Source organism: Chiloscyllium plagiosum, unplaced genomic scaffold, assembly GCF_037043375.1.
Source record: "Chiloscyllium plagiosum isolate Xiang-an unplaced genomic scaffold, Cpla_swu_hap1 HiC_scaffold_12, whole genome shotgun sequence".
NCBI classification, from domain to species: Eukaryota; Metazoa; Chordata; class Chondrichthyes; order Orectolobiformes; family Hemiscylliidae; genus Chiloscyllium; species Chiloscyllium plagiosum.
The window spans coordinates 94927889-94945168 of NW_028270150.1; the positions used below are offsets into that span (position 1 = coordinate 94927889).

At 45.2% G+C, this 17280-nt stretch overlaps 1 protein-coding gene across 1 annotated transcript; it reads left to right on the forward strand.

Moving 5' to 3' along the window:
- The first annotated feature begins 2666 nt into the window (after positions 1 to 2666).
- LOC148148591 (putative G protein-coupled receptor 139) lies at positions 2667 to 16471 on the forward strand. The gene is made up of 2 exons (XM_087992330.1): positions 2667 to 2850; positions 15570 to 16471. The coding sequence occupies exons 1-2, from the start codon at positions 2667 to 2669 to the stop codon at positions 16469 to 16471; spliced, it is 1086 nt and encodes a 361-aa protein (XP_087848456.1).
- Positions 16472 to 17280: the final 809 nt, after the last annotated feature.

Sequence of the window (17280 nt, forward strand, 5' to 3'; positions counted from 1 at the left end):
TCAGGGGTATCTTCCTTTCTTGGTGGTTTGTCTCGAGTTTCAGCCCTGAGCGTGGTGTTGTGGCAATTCTTACACTCTCAAGTCTTCGTGTCCTTTTGGGAGGGTCTTCACCATTAACCAATGGATTGATCAGGCTCGATCACCCTGATCAATCCGACCCAGTCAGGTGTTGGCATGACGATGGTAAGGTCATCCTCAGGTCTCCATTCCTGGAGGTTCTGGGAACACATACCCTCCTCCAAATAAGGGTGTGAGGTGCCCCCTCGCCTCCCCTCCCCATGTCTGGTTCATACCTCAATGTTTCCGATCACCCTGAGGATGACATTGCATCAATACCATTCAACCCTGACTTCAGGTGTGTATTGTAGCGTCTGCAATAACCAGGTTTGTTCCAAACTGTATATTGGTAGCTGCAGCCTGTCTGGGTTCTGCAGCATGTGGATTAGCACAATCACTTTGGTCAAGGCTGGTTTCCATTTCCCAGCATACTTTAGTCCTTGTCCACTTTACATCAAATTAATCACAGGTTTAATCTTTTTGAGCACATCTTCCGTTCAATTCCTGCATTCAATTCTGTTCCTGATAAGCCATAATGTTCTATTAGATTTTCCTGATTACTTGCTGTATCTGCATTCTAGCATTCAGTGATTCATGGGCCAGGACTCCCAGATCCCTCTGCACCTCAGAGCTCTGCAACTTCTGACCATTCAGATAAGCTGTTTGTTTTAAATTCTTTCTGATACAATGGACAGTTTCCCAGTTCCCCACATCTTCCTCCATTTGCCAGAACTTTGCCCACTCAATGAACCAATCCATACCCTTTGTAGGCTCCTCATGTCCTCTTCACAACTCACTTTCCCAGATATCTTTGTGTCATCAGTAAATTTAGCTCCATATCTTCAATCCCTCCATCCAAATCATTTCTATAAATTGCAAAGAGTTGAACCCATTGTTTCCCATTTCCCTGCCTGCTGCTAAACACTGTACATTCAGACGTGGGTCCAAATTGCTGACACCATGGGCTCCTCTCCTGCCTGAGTAGCTGCCTGGTCACTGCCAGTCCCTCCGAGTGCCAGCGGCCTGGGGCATTTCTTCCTCAGCCAGCTGCGGAGCTGTGGCAGTGAGGTGCTCACCAGCTTGTGCTCCCACAAACTTTAAGGCTAAACTTCCCACCGAGGTCTCAGGGTCTGAGCTGGTGGGGTGCCTTTTACACCTCAGTACTCTCGTCCTCATGGGGAGGAGATGGCTTGTGTGGGAAACGGCCATGTTACTGTGGGGGTGGTGGAGATGCTGATGGTACCCACAAGGCACAGAGAGAGAGAGAGAGAGAGAGAAAGAATTACAGCCACTGGATGGAAGTGGTGAGCGATGAATGAGACTGACAGAGCAGTTAATGGGAGAGTGGGAACACAGCACAGCATAAGCTTGAGGAACAACATCTCATTTTCCACAGTGGAACTTTCCAGCCTCGAGGATTCAATATCGATCTCCCCAGCTTCAGATCTTCACTGTATTTTGTCTCTGATTCCTACAATCTCCTTCACACACACAGTTTTCTTATTTGTGCCTTATTTACATTGCTTCATTTCCTCTTTCAACCCCATTAACAAATTCCTTACCTTTTACACTGGACACCATTTCACACATTGTCTTCCTCTGTCGAAACAATAAAATATCCCATTTTCCCAGCCCTTTCAGCTCCGAACTGAATCATTAATTCTACTTCCCTCTCCAATGCTGCCTGATCTGCTGAGTTTCTGCAGCATTCTGTGTGTGTTTTAGTTTTGCAGCATCAGCAATATTTTGCTTTAAATGATGTTCTGATGTCTGATCCTGTCCTCCTCACTCTTCACTATCTTTCTGTCTCTCTTGTTGTCTCCAAACCTTGAAATCATGTCCTTTAGAAATAACATATTAGCCCATGTCATTTATATATCTATTATAAACATCTCTGATTCTAATATTGGTCATGAGGGAGGAACAGTCTATGTTCCTGCAGTCTATCTACCTTCTCATCAACCTGTCCCCGAGATGCTTTTACACATCTCTGGAACAGGTGGGATTTCAGCACAAGATCTCATACTTGGGGGACTATCACTGCACCACAAGAGCCCTTTACCTGAACAGTGTTTCTCTCTGAGTTATGTCCCTCAGTCTGTGTAAAAGTCAGAATGCCATTGGTCCTTCAATTCACATGTTTGAATTTTCTTAACCTGTCAATTAAATAACACTTCACCTTTTGGAAGTCATATTCCTTCTGGAACATGAAACACACTGAACTCAGCATTTCCAAAGAACTTTACTTTATCAAAGAACTCCATTAAGCCCATAGAGCTGTCACTTGTTCAACTCTTCTTCAAAGAAATAAAACTATATTTTACCTTGGTCATCAGGGGACACTATTACAAACATCCAGCCCTCTTGGCCCACTCCCATATTTTCATCGTTCCTTTACTCAGCATCCCTCACACATTCTACCCAGACCAGGTATAAGTTTAACTTTACTCTGGGACAAAGGCACTGGATTGAAAGGAGTTCAATGAACCTGTTTGTTCAGTGACTGTAATTAATGTCAATCTCTGTGGGCCCTAACTGAGTCTCTGGGTGGATTCCTCCTTCTATTAATAAATGAGTCTCAGCTGCAACATTCCTTGAAACAGGGAGAGATGACAGATCAGAATCTGAGGAGAGCAGACTGCAATGTTACCACAATGGGTCGGAGTCTCTCCGGGATAATCGACTATTTTTCTACAAATTATCAACAGATGCATTTGAAACGTCGAATCCGATGCATACTTTGGATTATTCAACACATTTACTATCCGACTCTCGCTGCTGTTGGTATTCCAGGTAAGTGTCTCTGTCTGGGTGGTAATTCTGTGAATCATGGTTTAACTTTATTACTGTTCTTGTCATTTCCCATTCTGTTGCTTGCTGCTCCTGCTGTAACTAAGTCTCTGTCTCCCTCCCAGTAGATTTATAAACTACTAGACTCCTGCTATTCTCACTTTAATCTTGTGAAGCCCAATACCATTGTCTTTGGTTCCTGTCACACATTCAGTTTTCTATCATTTGCCTTGATCCAGCCCTGGCTTCAGGCTGAACCAAAATGTTTGTAACCTCACACCCCCCATTTAACCCTAACCTGAGGTTTGACCCCACATCTTCTTCATTGCAAAGCTTGTTTACCATCCCCTCTGTAATATCTCCGTCTCCTGCCTGCTTCATCCGGGATGCTGCACACTACACCGTCTCTGGGTTTGATTAATCCAGATTTGAGTATTCCACTGATATCATCTTTAACCTCACAGTGTCAAACCTCAATAAACCAGAACCCATCCAATGTTCTGCTGCCCGTTCTGATCGCTCATCATGTTTGGTTTACCATTTCTCTTTGTGCTAATTGACCAACAAACATTCCTGATCCAACAACTTCCCATTTTAATATTCTCATTTTTGAATTCAAATTCCTTCAAGGCATGACCTGTCTCATTATTCCCACCCCTGGTCCCATCCTTATCGTCCTGTACGTAGAGTCACAGAGACACAGCACCCTTCCCCTTCTCAGTTCTCTCCCCATCGTCTGTAAATCTATCCCCTTCTAATTTTTATCCAATTCCATTCTGAAAATTCATTTCTTTCGATTTGTCTCTCCATCTTCTACATCTTACTTTTTCCCTCTCCCTCTTCTCATATTTAAACCTCTCTCTCTGTGTCTCTCTCACTCTGTCTCCCTCTCTTTCTCTCTCTCTTTCTCTCTCTCCCTCCCACTCTCTCTCTGGCCTCTCCCTGTTCTCTGTGTGGTCAGAATGAGGGAGGTGCACCTGCCTCTGTTAGTCAGTGTGTGAGGGCCCTGCACACCCACCCAGCCTCAGGATCACCCAACCAGACCCTCCAAGGCCAATGTGCTCCAATGTAGGGCAGGCTTTCTCCAGACCAGCCGCAGCCCTCAGGAAGCACCTAGACTTGGTGGTAGAGCGAGAAAGCAGATGTGCTGGTGGCACAGGCGACATGTTATTGTAAAATAGTTTTGCACATCTATGTGTTCACCTTTACAATCAGCTATATCTGTGAGTCTCTCTCTGGCTACAAATCTGGCATTACAGGGACTGGAGCCAGCCATCCCTGTCACTGCACACCGCTCCATCGCCCCAAGTGGGAGGTAACCCATAGCTACCGTATCCAGGCAATGGGGAAATCACAGGTCACTGTCACCCTGGCAACTACGCTCTCACTTTTATGAGACACCAATGTGCTGCAGAAATGACTGGACTTCCTGAGATATTCAAGTTATTCCCAAGTTAACAAAATGTGCTGCTGAGAAGTGACTGAGGAGGATTCTGGGAGGAATCAGCTCAGCCACCAGGAGTGAACAAAAAGGAGGCAAGCTCCAGCCGGGAGGCCATTGTTGGAGCGGCCATTTTGAGAAGGGCTGCTTTGCTGTTGAAGTGCTGCTGGAGGTTTAAGTGTGAGTTTTGGTGGATACTGGGATACTCGGTGAGGAGGGTGATCAGAAACAAGGTCAGGGTACGGTAAGATTGTGTTCTTTGTGTTACTGTGAGGAGACGAAGATGGCAGTTAGGGCAGTGGAATGCTCCTCCTGCCAGATGTGGGAGATCAGGGAATAGTCTAGTGTCCCTGACGACTGAGTCTGCAGGAAGTGTGACTGGTTACAGCCCCTCACAAACCGGGTGGTTGAGTTGGAGGGAGAGTTGGATACACTGAGGAGCATATAAGGGGCAGAGAGTGTGATAGACACTAGTTACAGTGATGTGGCCACACCACAGGTTCAGTCAGGGAGATGGGTGACTGCCAGGAGAGGCAGGTAGTGCAGGAGTCTCCAGTGGCTTTTCCCCTCTCTAACAGGGATACCGTTTGGGATACTGTTGGGGGGTATAACCTCTCTCAGGAAAGTACAACAGCAGCAGACAGGCCTGTGGTACCATGAATGGCTTAGCTGCAAACCTTTGGGAAGGCAATTACATAGAACATTAGGTAACTCGCCAGTCAGGGTCACAGACAGGGTATCTGTGGCTGTGACCGAGACTCCAGGATGGTGTGCTCCCTCCCTGGTGTCAGGGCTGAGGGCATCTCTGAACATTGTATCGAATTCCTCAGGGGGAGGGTGAGCGGGCAGAGGTCATTGTACACATTGGTACCAATGATATAGTGTGGAAAAGAGGTGAGGTCCTGAAGAGTCATGAAAGGGAGTTAAGCAGATGGTTAAAATGGAGGATCTCAAGGGAAGTAACTTGGGAACTATTAGTTTCAGCGAGAAAAAGAAAAGGGGGATTTAGCAGATGAAATGTGTGGCTAAGAGCTGGTGCAGGGGGCAGGGATTCAGATTCTTGGATCATTGGGACATGTTCTGGGGCAGAGGTGATCTGCCCAAGTGGGACATGTTGTAACTGAACTGGAGAGAGTCAATATCCTGGTGGGGAGATTTGTGAGAGCCACTTGGGATGAGTAAAACTAATCTGGCAGGGAGATGAGGACAGGTGTTGGGGGGACATCCAAAGGAGCAGGGAGACATAATAGAAGGTTGATGACAGGAGAGAAGATAATGAGAGCAAGTAAAACAGTCGAGGCAGTGTTGGTAATCATCGTACTAGACAGGGCAGACAAATGTACGCAGGAAGCAAGGGAAGTCTGGATTAAACGGCAGTTATTTCAAAGCAAGAGGCCTGACAGGGAAGGGAAGTGAATTCAGGGCATGGATGGATACATGGGACTGGGATATTACAGCGATTACAGAAACATGGCTGTGACCAGTGGGTGTGCCACAGGGACCAATGACGAGTCCACTGTTATTCATCATTCATTTAAAGAATTTGGCTGAGAATTTAGGAGGTATGATTAATAGGTTTATGGATGCCACAAAGATTGGTGGTACAGTGGAAAGTGAAGAAGGTTACCTGGGAGTACAGTGAGATCTTAATCAGTTGGGCCAGTGGGCTGAGGAATGTCAAATGGTGTTTAATTTCAAGGTGTTGTATTTTGCTGGGTCAACCCAGGGCAGTCCAGACCCAGTTATTGGTCAGGCCCAGGGGAGTGTTATAGAACAAGGAGATCGAGGGGTACAGGTACATTGCTTCTTGAAGCTGGAGTCACAGGTTGGCAGGGTGGTCAAGAAGGCTTTCAGCATGCTTGCATTCATTGGGGAGAGCATTGAGTATAAGAGTTGGGACATCTTGGGGCAGGTGTGCAAGATTTTGGAAAGGCCACATTTGAAGTTACTGTGTACAGTTCTGGTCACCCTACTATAGAAAGGTCACCCTACTATATAATTAAACTGGACAAAGTGCAAAAAAAGATTTTCTAGGATGCTACCTGGACTGGAAGTTTTGAGCTTTAAGGAGAGTCTGGATAAGCTGGGAGGTATTTTTCCCTTGAGAATATGAAACTTTATACATGTCCATAAAATCATGAGAGGCAGAGATAAGGTAGGTAGCCAACAACCTTTTCCCATGTTAGGGCAGACTAAAACTAGAGAACACAGGTTAAGGCCGAGAGGGGAGATTCACAAATAGGTTGAGAGGGACAAAATTTTCCCACAGAAGGTGGTGAGTGTCTGGAATGGGCTCCCAGAGGTAGTGATAGAAGTGAGTACAATATTGTCATTTAAGAAACATTTAGACAGGTACATGGTTGTGATAGGCATAGAGGGATATGGACTAAATGTATACAAACTGGACAAGTTTAATTGTACCAACTGGGTAGCATGGACATGTTGGGCCGAAGGGCCTGTTTCCATGCTGTAAACCTGTATGACACTAAATGCTCTGAGCTGTTTGGGGAAGGAGCTGCAATGTACAATATTAAAGGGTCTGCCCTTCAGTGTCTGGGTGTGTGCCGAGTGACCGTGCCCTTTCAAGGGGCCTCCCATTGCACGGACTTGCAGATACCCCACCCCCACCCGAGGCTGCACATCCAAACACTTACCCTGCTGGCCTCATGTTCAGGTGCAGCCATCTTCATTTCTGAGTCACAGCAGGATGGAAGGCAAGAGCAGTCTTCCCTCAGACACTGAGGTCCAGCCTCCTCCTCTGCACACAGGGGAACTCTCAAGGATAAAATGGCCCTTCTGCTAGTGCACCCCCCACACCCTGTTAACCTCTCAGACTTCACACTTCTCCGAGTCCCCAACCAACCCATCTGCATCTACATACCCTCCAGCCCTGAGCCCAGTCCCATCGGGTCAATATGCCAGGTTTGGGAATGCACTGGCCCCCTCCTTGTATCCAGGGTGTTGCTAACTCTCACTGAACCCCTCCCCCTTATATAGTGAGTTGTCTCCCTGCAGTATCATCGTTCCTCAGCTTCCCAACTCCGATTCCCACGATTATGTTCCCCAGCCATCATTCCACAGGAGTGGTCTCCTTGGCAGTGCCCTACGAGTGGCTCGGAGATGTGCCAGGATGGTGTGTAGTGAGACTGGCACATGTCAGATTCCAATGTCTGTGACCGTGGGCTGTGTGCAGTCACCACCCAGAAACCGGACCTTGAGCTGTTGGTGCTGGGTTTCCAAGCTGGAGGGCTGGAGGAACAAGCAGTGAGCTGGAGTCACCAGGTTCCCAGTCAGACCTCTTTCCATGACTGGAATTGTTAGTGTCTAGTTTCTATCCAGAGGATGATAGAGTGGGCATCTGCATATTAATGAGTTGAGATTTGGTGTTAATGTGGGTGATTATGAGCAATGTCAATAAAGGCCTCTCACCACAGCCCACCTTGTTCTTGCCCCTGTATTACTCGCTCGGTTCCTCTTGTACTCTAACTGTTCACTCCTTGTCAATCGTTTTGCCATTTTGAGCTGACTTTTATTTTCTGTTCCTGACCTACCAGCCAACGTTTAGCAATTATCTGCTTTTTATTGAACTTCAATGTCATTTTAAACGCGGATGGTGGGTGCTCCATTTGGAAGTTTTCCTTTCTCATTTTGAATGTATTTATTGTGTGTAATCTGAATTATGTCCTTCAATGCTGACCACTACTGAGTTCTCCCTGAACCTCATTTCCATGTTCACTTTCATGCTCTCAAATCTACCCTTACTTAAATTTATAACACAGGTCTTGGACCCACCCTTCTCTCCCTCACACTCTGTTTCCCCATCGGATATAATTTTTCCTGCTTCACATATTTCTCCAGTTACATATTTATAATCTACTATTGAATCGATATATGTCACTCTATTAGACTGTGTATTCCGAATCCGAATCACTCATTGTGTGGAACAAATATGTTCATGTCACCCTCTGCTTCTTTTGCCAATCATATTAAATCTGTGTGCTCTGATTATTGCCTTTACAGGTCTTTTGGAGCATAGAAACTGGAGGATGCCATTCAGCCCATCAAGTCTTCTCTGCCATTTAATTCAATCCTGACTGACCAGACACTTCAATGCCTTTTATAGACCATCCTCCTAACTCTTTATGTGATTGATACTCAAAGATTTATCAACCACTACTTTCGATAGACTCATAGGCTGAGCTGCCACAGCCCTCTGTAAAAGAGCTTTCCAAAGATATTGAACAAAACAATTTCTCATCAACAGATTCCAAAATGGCATGTTTCTTATTCTTAATCAATGCTTATTTCGAGTCTCCTTGACCGATATATTCCTGTATCTATTTTGTATATCCTGCCAAGCATTCTGTAGATTTCCCACATGACAATAACTCCGATTTCCCTGGTCCATCCATGTATCTGTATTCCCTTCGTGCTGGAACCCACACTGGTTGAAATGTCCTCACAACCATTGGAAAATTTCCACGTCCTTAGTAAAGTGTGCTGCCTAGTACTGGTCACAGAGCAGAAAGCCCAAAGATATAAACATCAAATTCATCACTGATTGTTCTGACAAAATACAAAGGTCTTCTCCAACTCCTTCACACTACCCTCTTGGTTCCAGCATAATGTCGCATTCCCCTTGGGAACTGCTGTGCCGATGGAATCGTTGAACTGACTGTTGTTCTGAATGTATTTAAGATGGTCGTTGCGATGACTCTGTATTCCCCCATATGCCCTCCCTCCACAAGCGTTCTTTCTTGATTGACTCGGCTAGTGATTATCAAGTGGTCGAATCCCTCAGTAAAACTGGTGATGTCAATCTCGATTCATTGACTTAAACAGCACTGAAGGAGGCTGGTCAACAAAGATCTGACAACACTAATGCCACTTTACACCTGTAGCTCTGGAGACCATCAAACAGAAGTGAATATTTAATGACTGATTAAGGGTTAAAATCGTTTCAACTCAATACCTTTTCAGACGGTGAGTTCCAGATGCCCACCTCGCTCTGGGGAAAAAAAAATCATTTTCTCTCCTCTTTACCCTCTGCTTCTCACGGTAAATCTATGCCTCCTGTTTATTGACCTCTTTACTCATGGCGCAAGTGTCTTTCTATTCACCCTATCTCCAGCCCTCATAATCTTGTACACCTCGATCAGGTCCCTCTCACTCCTTACTGCTCCAAGGTAAACAGCCCCAGCCATTCCAATCTTTCCTCATTGCTCAGACCCTCCAGCCCAGACAACATTCTGGTGAATCTCCTCTGTTTCCTCTCGAGTGCAATCACATCCTTCCTATAATGTTGGTGACCAGAACGACAGACAGGACTCCAGTTGTGGCCTAACCAATGCACAACACCACCACCCAACCCGTCCTTTTCATCTAAGCCTCCGCTAATAAAAGACAAGTATCTAAAATGCCTTCTTAACCAGGTTATCTACCTGACCTGCTACCATCAGGGATGTGTGGCTATGCAGCCGAGGTCTCTCTGATCATCAGTCCTTTCCAGGGCCCTATCATTCAGAGAGTAATCCCTTGCCTTGTAAGCCCCTCCTAAAATAAAACATAGAACAATCCTGTGCAGTACAGGCTGTTCGTTCCTCGATGTTGCGCCAACTTAAGAAGTTAATCTGATGCCCAACCTACACCATTCCATTATTATCCATATGTATGTCCAATGCCCAATTAAATACCCTTGCCATGCCAGGCCCCTCCTACTCTCTGAGTAAAGAAACTACCCGTGATGTCTGTCCAAAATCTATTACCCTTCAATTTAAATCTATGCCCCCTCATGTTAGCCTTCACCATCTGAGGAAAAAGGATCTCACTATCCATCATATCTAACCCTCTGATTATCTTTGACGTCTCGATCAGGTCACCTCTCAACCTTTTTCTCTGCAACGAAAACAGCCTCAAGTCCCTCAGCCTTTCCTCATAAGACCTTGCCTCCATACCGGCAACATGCAAGTAAATCTCCACTGAACCCTTTCCATAGCTTCCCCATCCTTTCCCAGAACTCCACAAAATACTCCAGGTGGGGCCTTACCAGTTTCTTGTACAGCTGAAGCATGACCTCATGGCTCTGAAACTCAATCTCCCTACCAATAAACTTCAACACACCATATGTCTTCTTAACAACCCTGTCAACGTGGGTTGTAACTTTCAGGGATTTATGCACCTGGACACTTAGAACTCTCTGTTCATCTACACTGCCAAGAATTTATCCATTAGCCCAGAACTCTGCATTCCTGTTACTTCTTCTGAAGTGAACTATCTCCCCATTTTCTGCATTAAACTCCATTTGCCACTTCTCAGCCCAGCTCTGCATCTTATCTATGTCCCTCGGTAGCCCACGACAGGGGCTGCATGGTGGCTCAGTTGTTAGCACTGTTGCCTCACAGCGCCAGTGACCTGGTTTTGATTCCAGCCTCAGGCGAAAGTCTGTATGGAGTTTGCACATTCTTCCCATGTCTGTGTGGGTTTCCACCCACAATCCAAAGATGTGCAGCTCAGGTGAATTAGACATGCTAAATTGCACATAGTGTTAGGTACATCAGTCAGGAGTAAATGTAAGGAAATGGGTCTGGGTTGGTTATTCTTCAGAGGGTCGGTATGGACTTGTTGGGCCGAAGGGCATGTTTCCACGTTGTAGGGAATCTTGTCTTTTGGCAATATCTGCAAAGCTACCTACCTCAGTGTCATCTGCAAATTTACTAACCAATCCTTCTACGCCCACATCCAGATCATTTATAAAAATGACAAACAGCAGTGGCTCCAAAACAGAAGCTAGCAGCACACTGCTGGTAACTGAGCTCCTGTATGAATATTTCCCATTTTCCACTACCCTCTGTCTTCATTCAGCTCGCCAACTTCTGATTCAAACCGCTGAATCAACTTCAGTCCTGAAATTCCATATTTTGTGCGATAGCCAACCATATGGAGCCTTATCAAAAGGCTTACTGACGTCCAATCCCTCGTAACCTTTTCCAAGACCTTACCCACAACTGAATTAAGGCTCATTGGTCTATAATTACCAGGGTTGGCCCAAATCCTCTTCTTAAAGAAGGGAACAACATTTGCTATCCTCCAGTCTTATGGCAGTACTCCTGTTGACATTGATGACATAAAGGTCAACGCCAAAGGCCCTGCAATATCCTCCCTGGCTTCCCAGAGAATCTGGGGGTAAATCCCATCCAGCCCAGGGGGCTTGGCTATTTTCAGATCTTCGAAAATGATAAAAACCTCCTCTTTGCCAACTACAATCCTATCGAATCTAAGAGACAGTATCGCGATATTCTCACTGACATTGACCTTTTCCAATGTGAATACTAATGAAGGGAAAGTAACCCTTTTTCCAGGTTGAGTTCCTGTTGTCCCTGCTCTGCCCAGCTGCCCAGGCCATTGATATCCTCCTGCAGGTTACAGATACCCTCCTCACTTTTTACCACCCTGCCAAGTTTCATGCCATCTGTGAACCTCTTTATCATATTCCCTGAATTTAAGTCTAAATGATTCATCGACACAACAGACAGCAAGCTCTGAGAAACCCCAGAGGAAGCAGACTTCCTGTCACAGAAACATCCCTCAACCATTCCCCTCTCCTTCCTGCCTCTCAGCCAGTTTTACATCCAGCAGGTCTCTTTACCTGGGATCCCATTGGCCCTTACTGTCTTGACCAATCTGCATGAGGGACTTTGCCAAAAGCCTTGCTGAAGTCCATGTAGACCACATCATATGCACTGCCCTCCGAAACACGCCAGGTTACCTCCTCAAAAAATTCAGCAGTTATCAAGCACAAACTTCCTGTAACAAACCCTGGGTCTGATTAATTATTCTCTCTTCAGGTGCAGATATAGTCTCCCTGCACTGTCCTTTTGGTCCCCTTTGTTGATGTATTTCTCTTGCAGCTGCGAGACTGAAAGGGAACCGAGATTGTCGAGCTTGCTGTTCTGAAACCACGTTGGGAATTGGGGGCAGATGCCTTAAGCCAGTGTCTGAAGCCTGACAAGGCCACATGGGGAAATCCTTTTCCAATGCAGGGAGGCTTAGCAGGGAGACACCTCGACAGTTATGGCAATCTCTGCAGTTGCTCTTGTTCATGTACAGGGTCACAATCCTTGCATCACACACTCCCTGTGGAAATGTACCCTCCTCCAGAAGAAACAGAGAGGTTAGTGAAGAAGCTGCAGGAGTGGGGGTTTCTGTGCTTGATGAGGACTGGGAAAAGTGACTGGAGCTTAGTCCATGATTGTGTGTCAATAGCTTTGTTAAAGCCCTCCACTGAGGGTTTGATTCCCAGCTCTGCCATAACAGCGAGGCTGTTAATGGTGTCCAGAGCTTCCACAGTGACAATGTTCTCCCTGTGTTATAGCTCAAGGCGAGGATCTTCCCATCTCTCCAACTATTTGTTACAGTGGGTGATTATCTCTCCTGCCTTTGTTTCAGGGTCGAGCTGTTTCTTTTCCTCATGCATCTTTCACCTTTCCCATCCCTTCATCCATACATTTCCCTGTGATGGAGTAGCTGTGGATATTCCTGCAAGGTTAGGAATGTTATTATTGGATCATTGCTCAGCATTCTCTTGGACTTGACTTCAAATGCCTCTTTCTGCATTCAGAGATTCCTCACTCAGATTTCTCTTGTAATCGATGAGAGTGGAGATCTTGGCTTCAATGACAGGCTCTATCACAGTATGTGTAGCCTCAAACCAGTCTGTGATGCTTAACTGCTGCTTCTTGTCTGTTCAGGGTGTGGTATTATAGATGATGGTGTCTCATATAATCTGAGACTTCTGCTTTCTGAGTGGGAATGCTGCAAAGTGCCTTTCAGTCTTCTTGTGGAAGTGTTGCTATGTATTTGAGAAAGCAGTATGACTGACGTTAACATAAGGGTAGTACATCTGCTTTGACTGAAAAAGAACTTCAAGGGTTCCCCGCTTACTTTGGTACAAATCAGAGAGATGTGTGCTTCAAAGTATAAAGGATTTATTTTTGATGGCTCCTCTTGAGAGTTATCTTTTGATTTTCAGGGCTACCTTTACACTCTCACTGTGTCCTTTATTAATTGATGCAGTCAACATCTTACATTACCTTCTGTGTATGTTTTGCTGTGTTGGATACTTACATTTGTAAGCAGAATTTAAGGAACTTATCAATTTTATTAAGGAATATGAACGCCCAATCAAGCCACAATGTTCTTGGAAAAGATTAATTTCCTGAATGGATGCTGTAATTAAGTTGGTACAAGAGCACAGGCATAACTTAGCAAAATATGTTTTTTCCCCAATATAGCTGACACACACTTCATGAGACACACAAAGCTGTAACGATAAACATCCTTCTTACAGACTGGAGAAGTGACCGCTCATGGATTTCCACACATATTCACAAAATTGGAATATTTCTCCACCATTTTGTTGCTACCTTTTTATTACTGAGATATGAGAAAATGAATATTTATTTCAATAAAATGTGGAGCTGGAAAGGCCCAGCAGGTCCGACAGCATCAGAGAAGCAGGCAAGTCCTGATGAAGCATCCCGACCTAAAACATCGCCTTTCCTGCTCCTCTGATGCTGCCTGACCTGCTGGGCCTTGCCAGTTCCACATTTCATCCTCTCTAACGTCAAGCATCTGCACTCCGTATTATCTCCAATAAATATTTATCTCTTTGTTAACTGATCTGATAAAAATTTCGGATGTCAAATTCAAAATAAAATAAAACAACTTGATTAGATTAGATTACAGTGTGGAAACAGACCCTTCGGCCCAACAAGTCCACACCGACCCGCCGAAGCGAAACCCACCCATACCCCTACATTTACCCCTTACCTAACACTATGGGCAATTTAGTATGGCCAATTCACCTGACCCTGCACATCTTTAGACTGTGGGAGGAAACCGGAGCACCCGGAGGAAACCCACGCAGACACGGGGAGAACGTGCAAACTCCACACAGTCAGTCGCCTGAGGCGGGAATTGAACCCGGGTCTCTGGCGCTGTGAGGCAGCAGTGCTAACCACTGTGCCACCGTGCTGCCCAACTTATATAATGTACATGACAATAGCATCCACTGATCACTCTCCCATCGAGTATCCCCTGACCATATGTAACCTTAATCTGGAAAGACCACATCCATTTGCAAGTAATTAATTCCCTCAATGATTTCATGTTTTCCTCATGCCTGGTCAGCTGAAGTTTTTTTTTAACAGTTTTGAAACTAGTCTCTGATTGCAATGTCCCTCTTCTCTCTCACTTCAGACTTCACAACCTCTCGCTCCCTCAACCACCCTCTCATAGTTTTTAACTCTTTCGCTGTCTCTCTCTTTCTCTCTCTCTCCTTCCCACTCTCTTGCAGTTTCACTCTCCCTCTTTCATTCCCATCCTTCCTCTCCCTCTACCACCCTTTCGTGGTTTTTAACTCTTTCTCTCGCTCTCCAATATCATTATCTCTGTCTCTTTCTCTTCCTCCCACTCTCTTGCAGTGTCAGTCTCTCTTTTCCATCCTCCTCCTTCCTGTCTCACTTGTCCTCTTGAGGACTCTCCTTGTTCCCCATCCCACTGGTTTCTCAGTACCCCTCAGCACCATTGTGTCAGCACCATCTCCTGGCAGTTTTCTTATGGCCTCCCCATAATTTCCCAATCCCAACATGGCCTCCTTGTCTCATCTGGGATTACTTGGAACTTCCCTCTTGCCCCTACACCACTCCTGGACCTGTCTGCAATGGCTGGCTTGGCTCCTCCCTCTGGCTCTCCCTCCCACACATGGTTCCATCCACCTGCTCCAAGCCCACAACCCACCTTTCCCCAGAGAGACCTTCATTGGCAGCAATTACTGAGCGACATACTGGACCCGCATCCAAACCCTACTCACCAATCACAAGTTGTTTCTCTCTTGCATTTGTCACTGATAAGCTCATCAGTAAACCTATCAACAGCAAGCATGCAGAGAAGCAGCTTATGTTTGGAGGAGCACCGGCTTTCCATTCTCACCAGCATCCGGGGACTTTTGGAAAATTAAAACCAGCGCATCTGCTACCTCATTCAGCATTCCCTTGAAAACCTTTGGAGGCATTTTGTCAGAATCTGGGATAAGTCAGTCTTTAGTTCAAATAATTTTCTGAGCAACCATATCTCATGAATGTCATTGTTTTTAGATCGTACCTTCCTTTCAAGATTTGAAAATCACTAAAAGTCTCGTAAATTGCTCACATTGATTTTATTAAGGTGTAACTTTACTCTCAGCTGGAATTAACATGTTCTTGTTTATCTTCCTTTCTCATAGTTAACATAGTGACAATAGTGATTCTGTCGCAGAGAAAATGTGATCTTTCTAAATGTATCACTCGCTACCTGGTGGCCATGGCAGCAGTGGACTTACTGCTCATGATCATTGATCTGATATTGAGACACATTCCAATTATTTATAAAACTGAATTTACATTTCTGAAGACCGTCCCTGTGTGTAACATCCACGCCATCCTGGTTTTTGCAGCTATAGACTGCTCTGTCTGGTTCACTGTCGCTTTCACCTTCGATCGATTTGTAGCCATTTGTTGTCAAAAGATGAAAGGCAACTATTGCACTGAGAAAACAGCAGCCGTGGTTCTGGGAACAATAACTGTGCTCAGCTGTTTAAAGAACATTTCCTGGTATTTTAAGCTAACACCATGGTATAGTCTGAGGAATCAGCCTTGGTTTTGTGAGACTAAAAGGTACGTTAGGTTATCTTCGGTCTGGGGATTGATTGAGCTTATTCACTACATTCTGACACCAGTGCTCCCATTTGTTCTGATTCTGCTGCTCAATGCTCTCACTGGGAGGTACATTTTAGTGGCCAGCAGAGCCCGCAGGAGACTCCAGTCTGACAGCAGGGGGCAGCATTCCAAGGACCGACACTTGGAGAGCCGAAGGAAATCCGTCATTTTAATGTTTGTTATCTCAGGGAATGTCATCCTGTTATGGTCAATATTTCTGGTGAATTCTGTGTGGAAACGAATGCATCGTTTGGGTTTTAAGGCTGTCGTTTTCCAATACATTTTACGAGATGTAGGATTCATTCTCCAGCTCCTGAGTAGCTGCACAAACACATGTATATATGCCGTGACCCAGACTAAGTTCAGAGAACAGCTGAAGAACATGATAACATACCCTTTTGCTCGATTAGTGACATTTATGAAAAGATGAGATGGATTGATGCATTCTGGGATCAAAAACCATTTGGTTGGGGAATTGTCTGGTTAAAGGTTTTCATAATGAAGCATGTACCAGGCCACCAGGAATGGTCAGTTTTACATTTTATTCATCAAATTTTACATGTAACACAAGCAGTCGGTCTGTACCAGTTCCAACTGCCTGGTCTTATGAAGGTGTAAAGGGTACATTGAACATTACAGTGCAGTACAGGCCCTTCGGCCCTCAATGTTGTGCCGCACTGTCATACTAATCTGAAGCCCATCCCACCTCCATTATTCCATGTATGTCCATTTGCCTGTCCAATGATGACTTAAATGCACTTAAACTTGGTGAATCTACTACCGATGCAGGCAAAGCATTCCATACCCTTACTACTCTCTGAGTGAAGAAACTACCTCTGACATCTGTCTTACACCTATCTCCCCTCACTTTAAAGTTGTGTCCCCTCATGTTTGCCGTCCCTATACTTGGAAAAAGGCTCTCCCTGTCCACCCGATCTAACCCTCTGATTATCTTGTATGTCTCTATTAAGTCACCTCTCAACCTTCTTCTCTCCAACGAGAAAAGCCTTAAGGCCCTTAGCCTTTCCTCGTAAGACATTCCTTCCATACCAGGCAACATCCTAGTAAATCTCCTCTGCACCCTTTCCAAAGCTTCCACATCCTTCTTATAAAGCGGTCACCAGAACTGTACACAATACTCCAAGTGTGGCCGTACCAGAGCTTTGTACAGCTGCAGCATAACCTCCTGGTTCCGGAACTCAATCCCGCTTATTAATAAAGGCCAAAACACTTTATGTC

What these genes read in the sequence shown, in the direction of transcription:
- LOC148148591 (XM_087992330.1), top strand. Translation starts at nt 2,667, where the DNA reads ATGACAGATCAGAATCTGAGGAGAGCAGACTGCAATGTTACCACAATG. An exon ending in CGCTGCTGTTGGTATTCCAG is followed by an intron (nt 2,851 to 15,569) that starts GTAAGTGTCTCT and finishes CCTTTCTCATAG; the next exon opens with TTAACATAGTGACAATAGTG.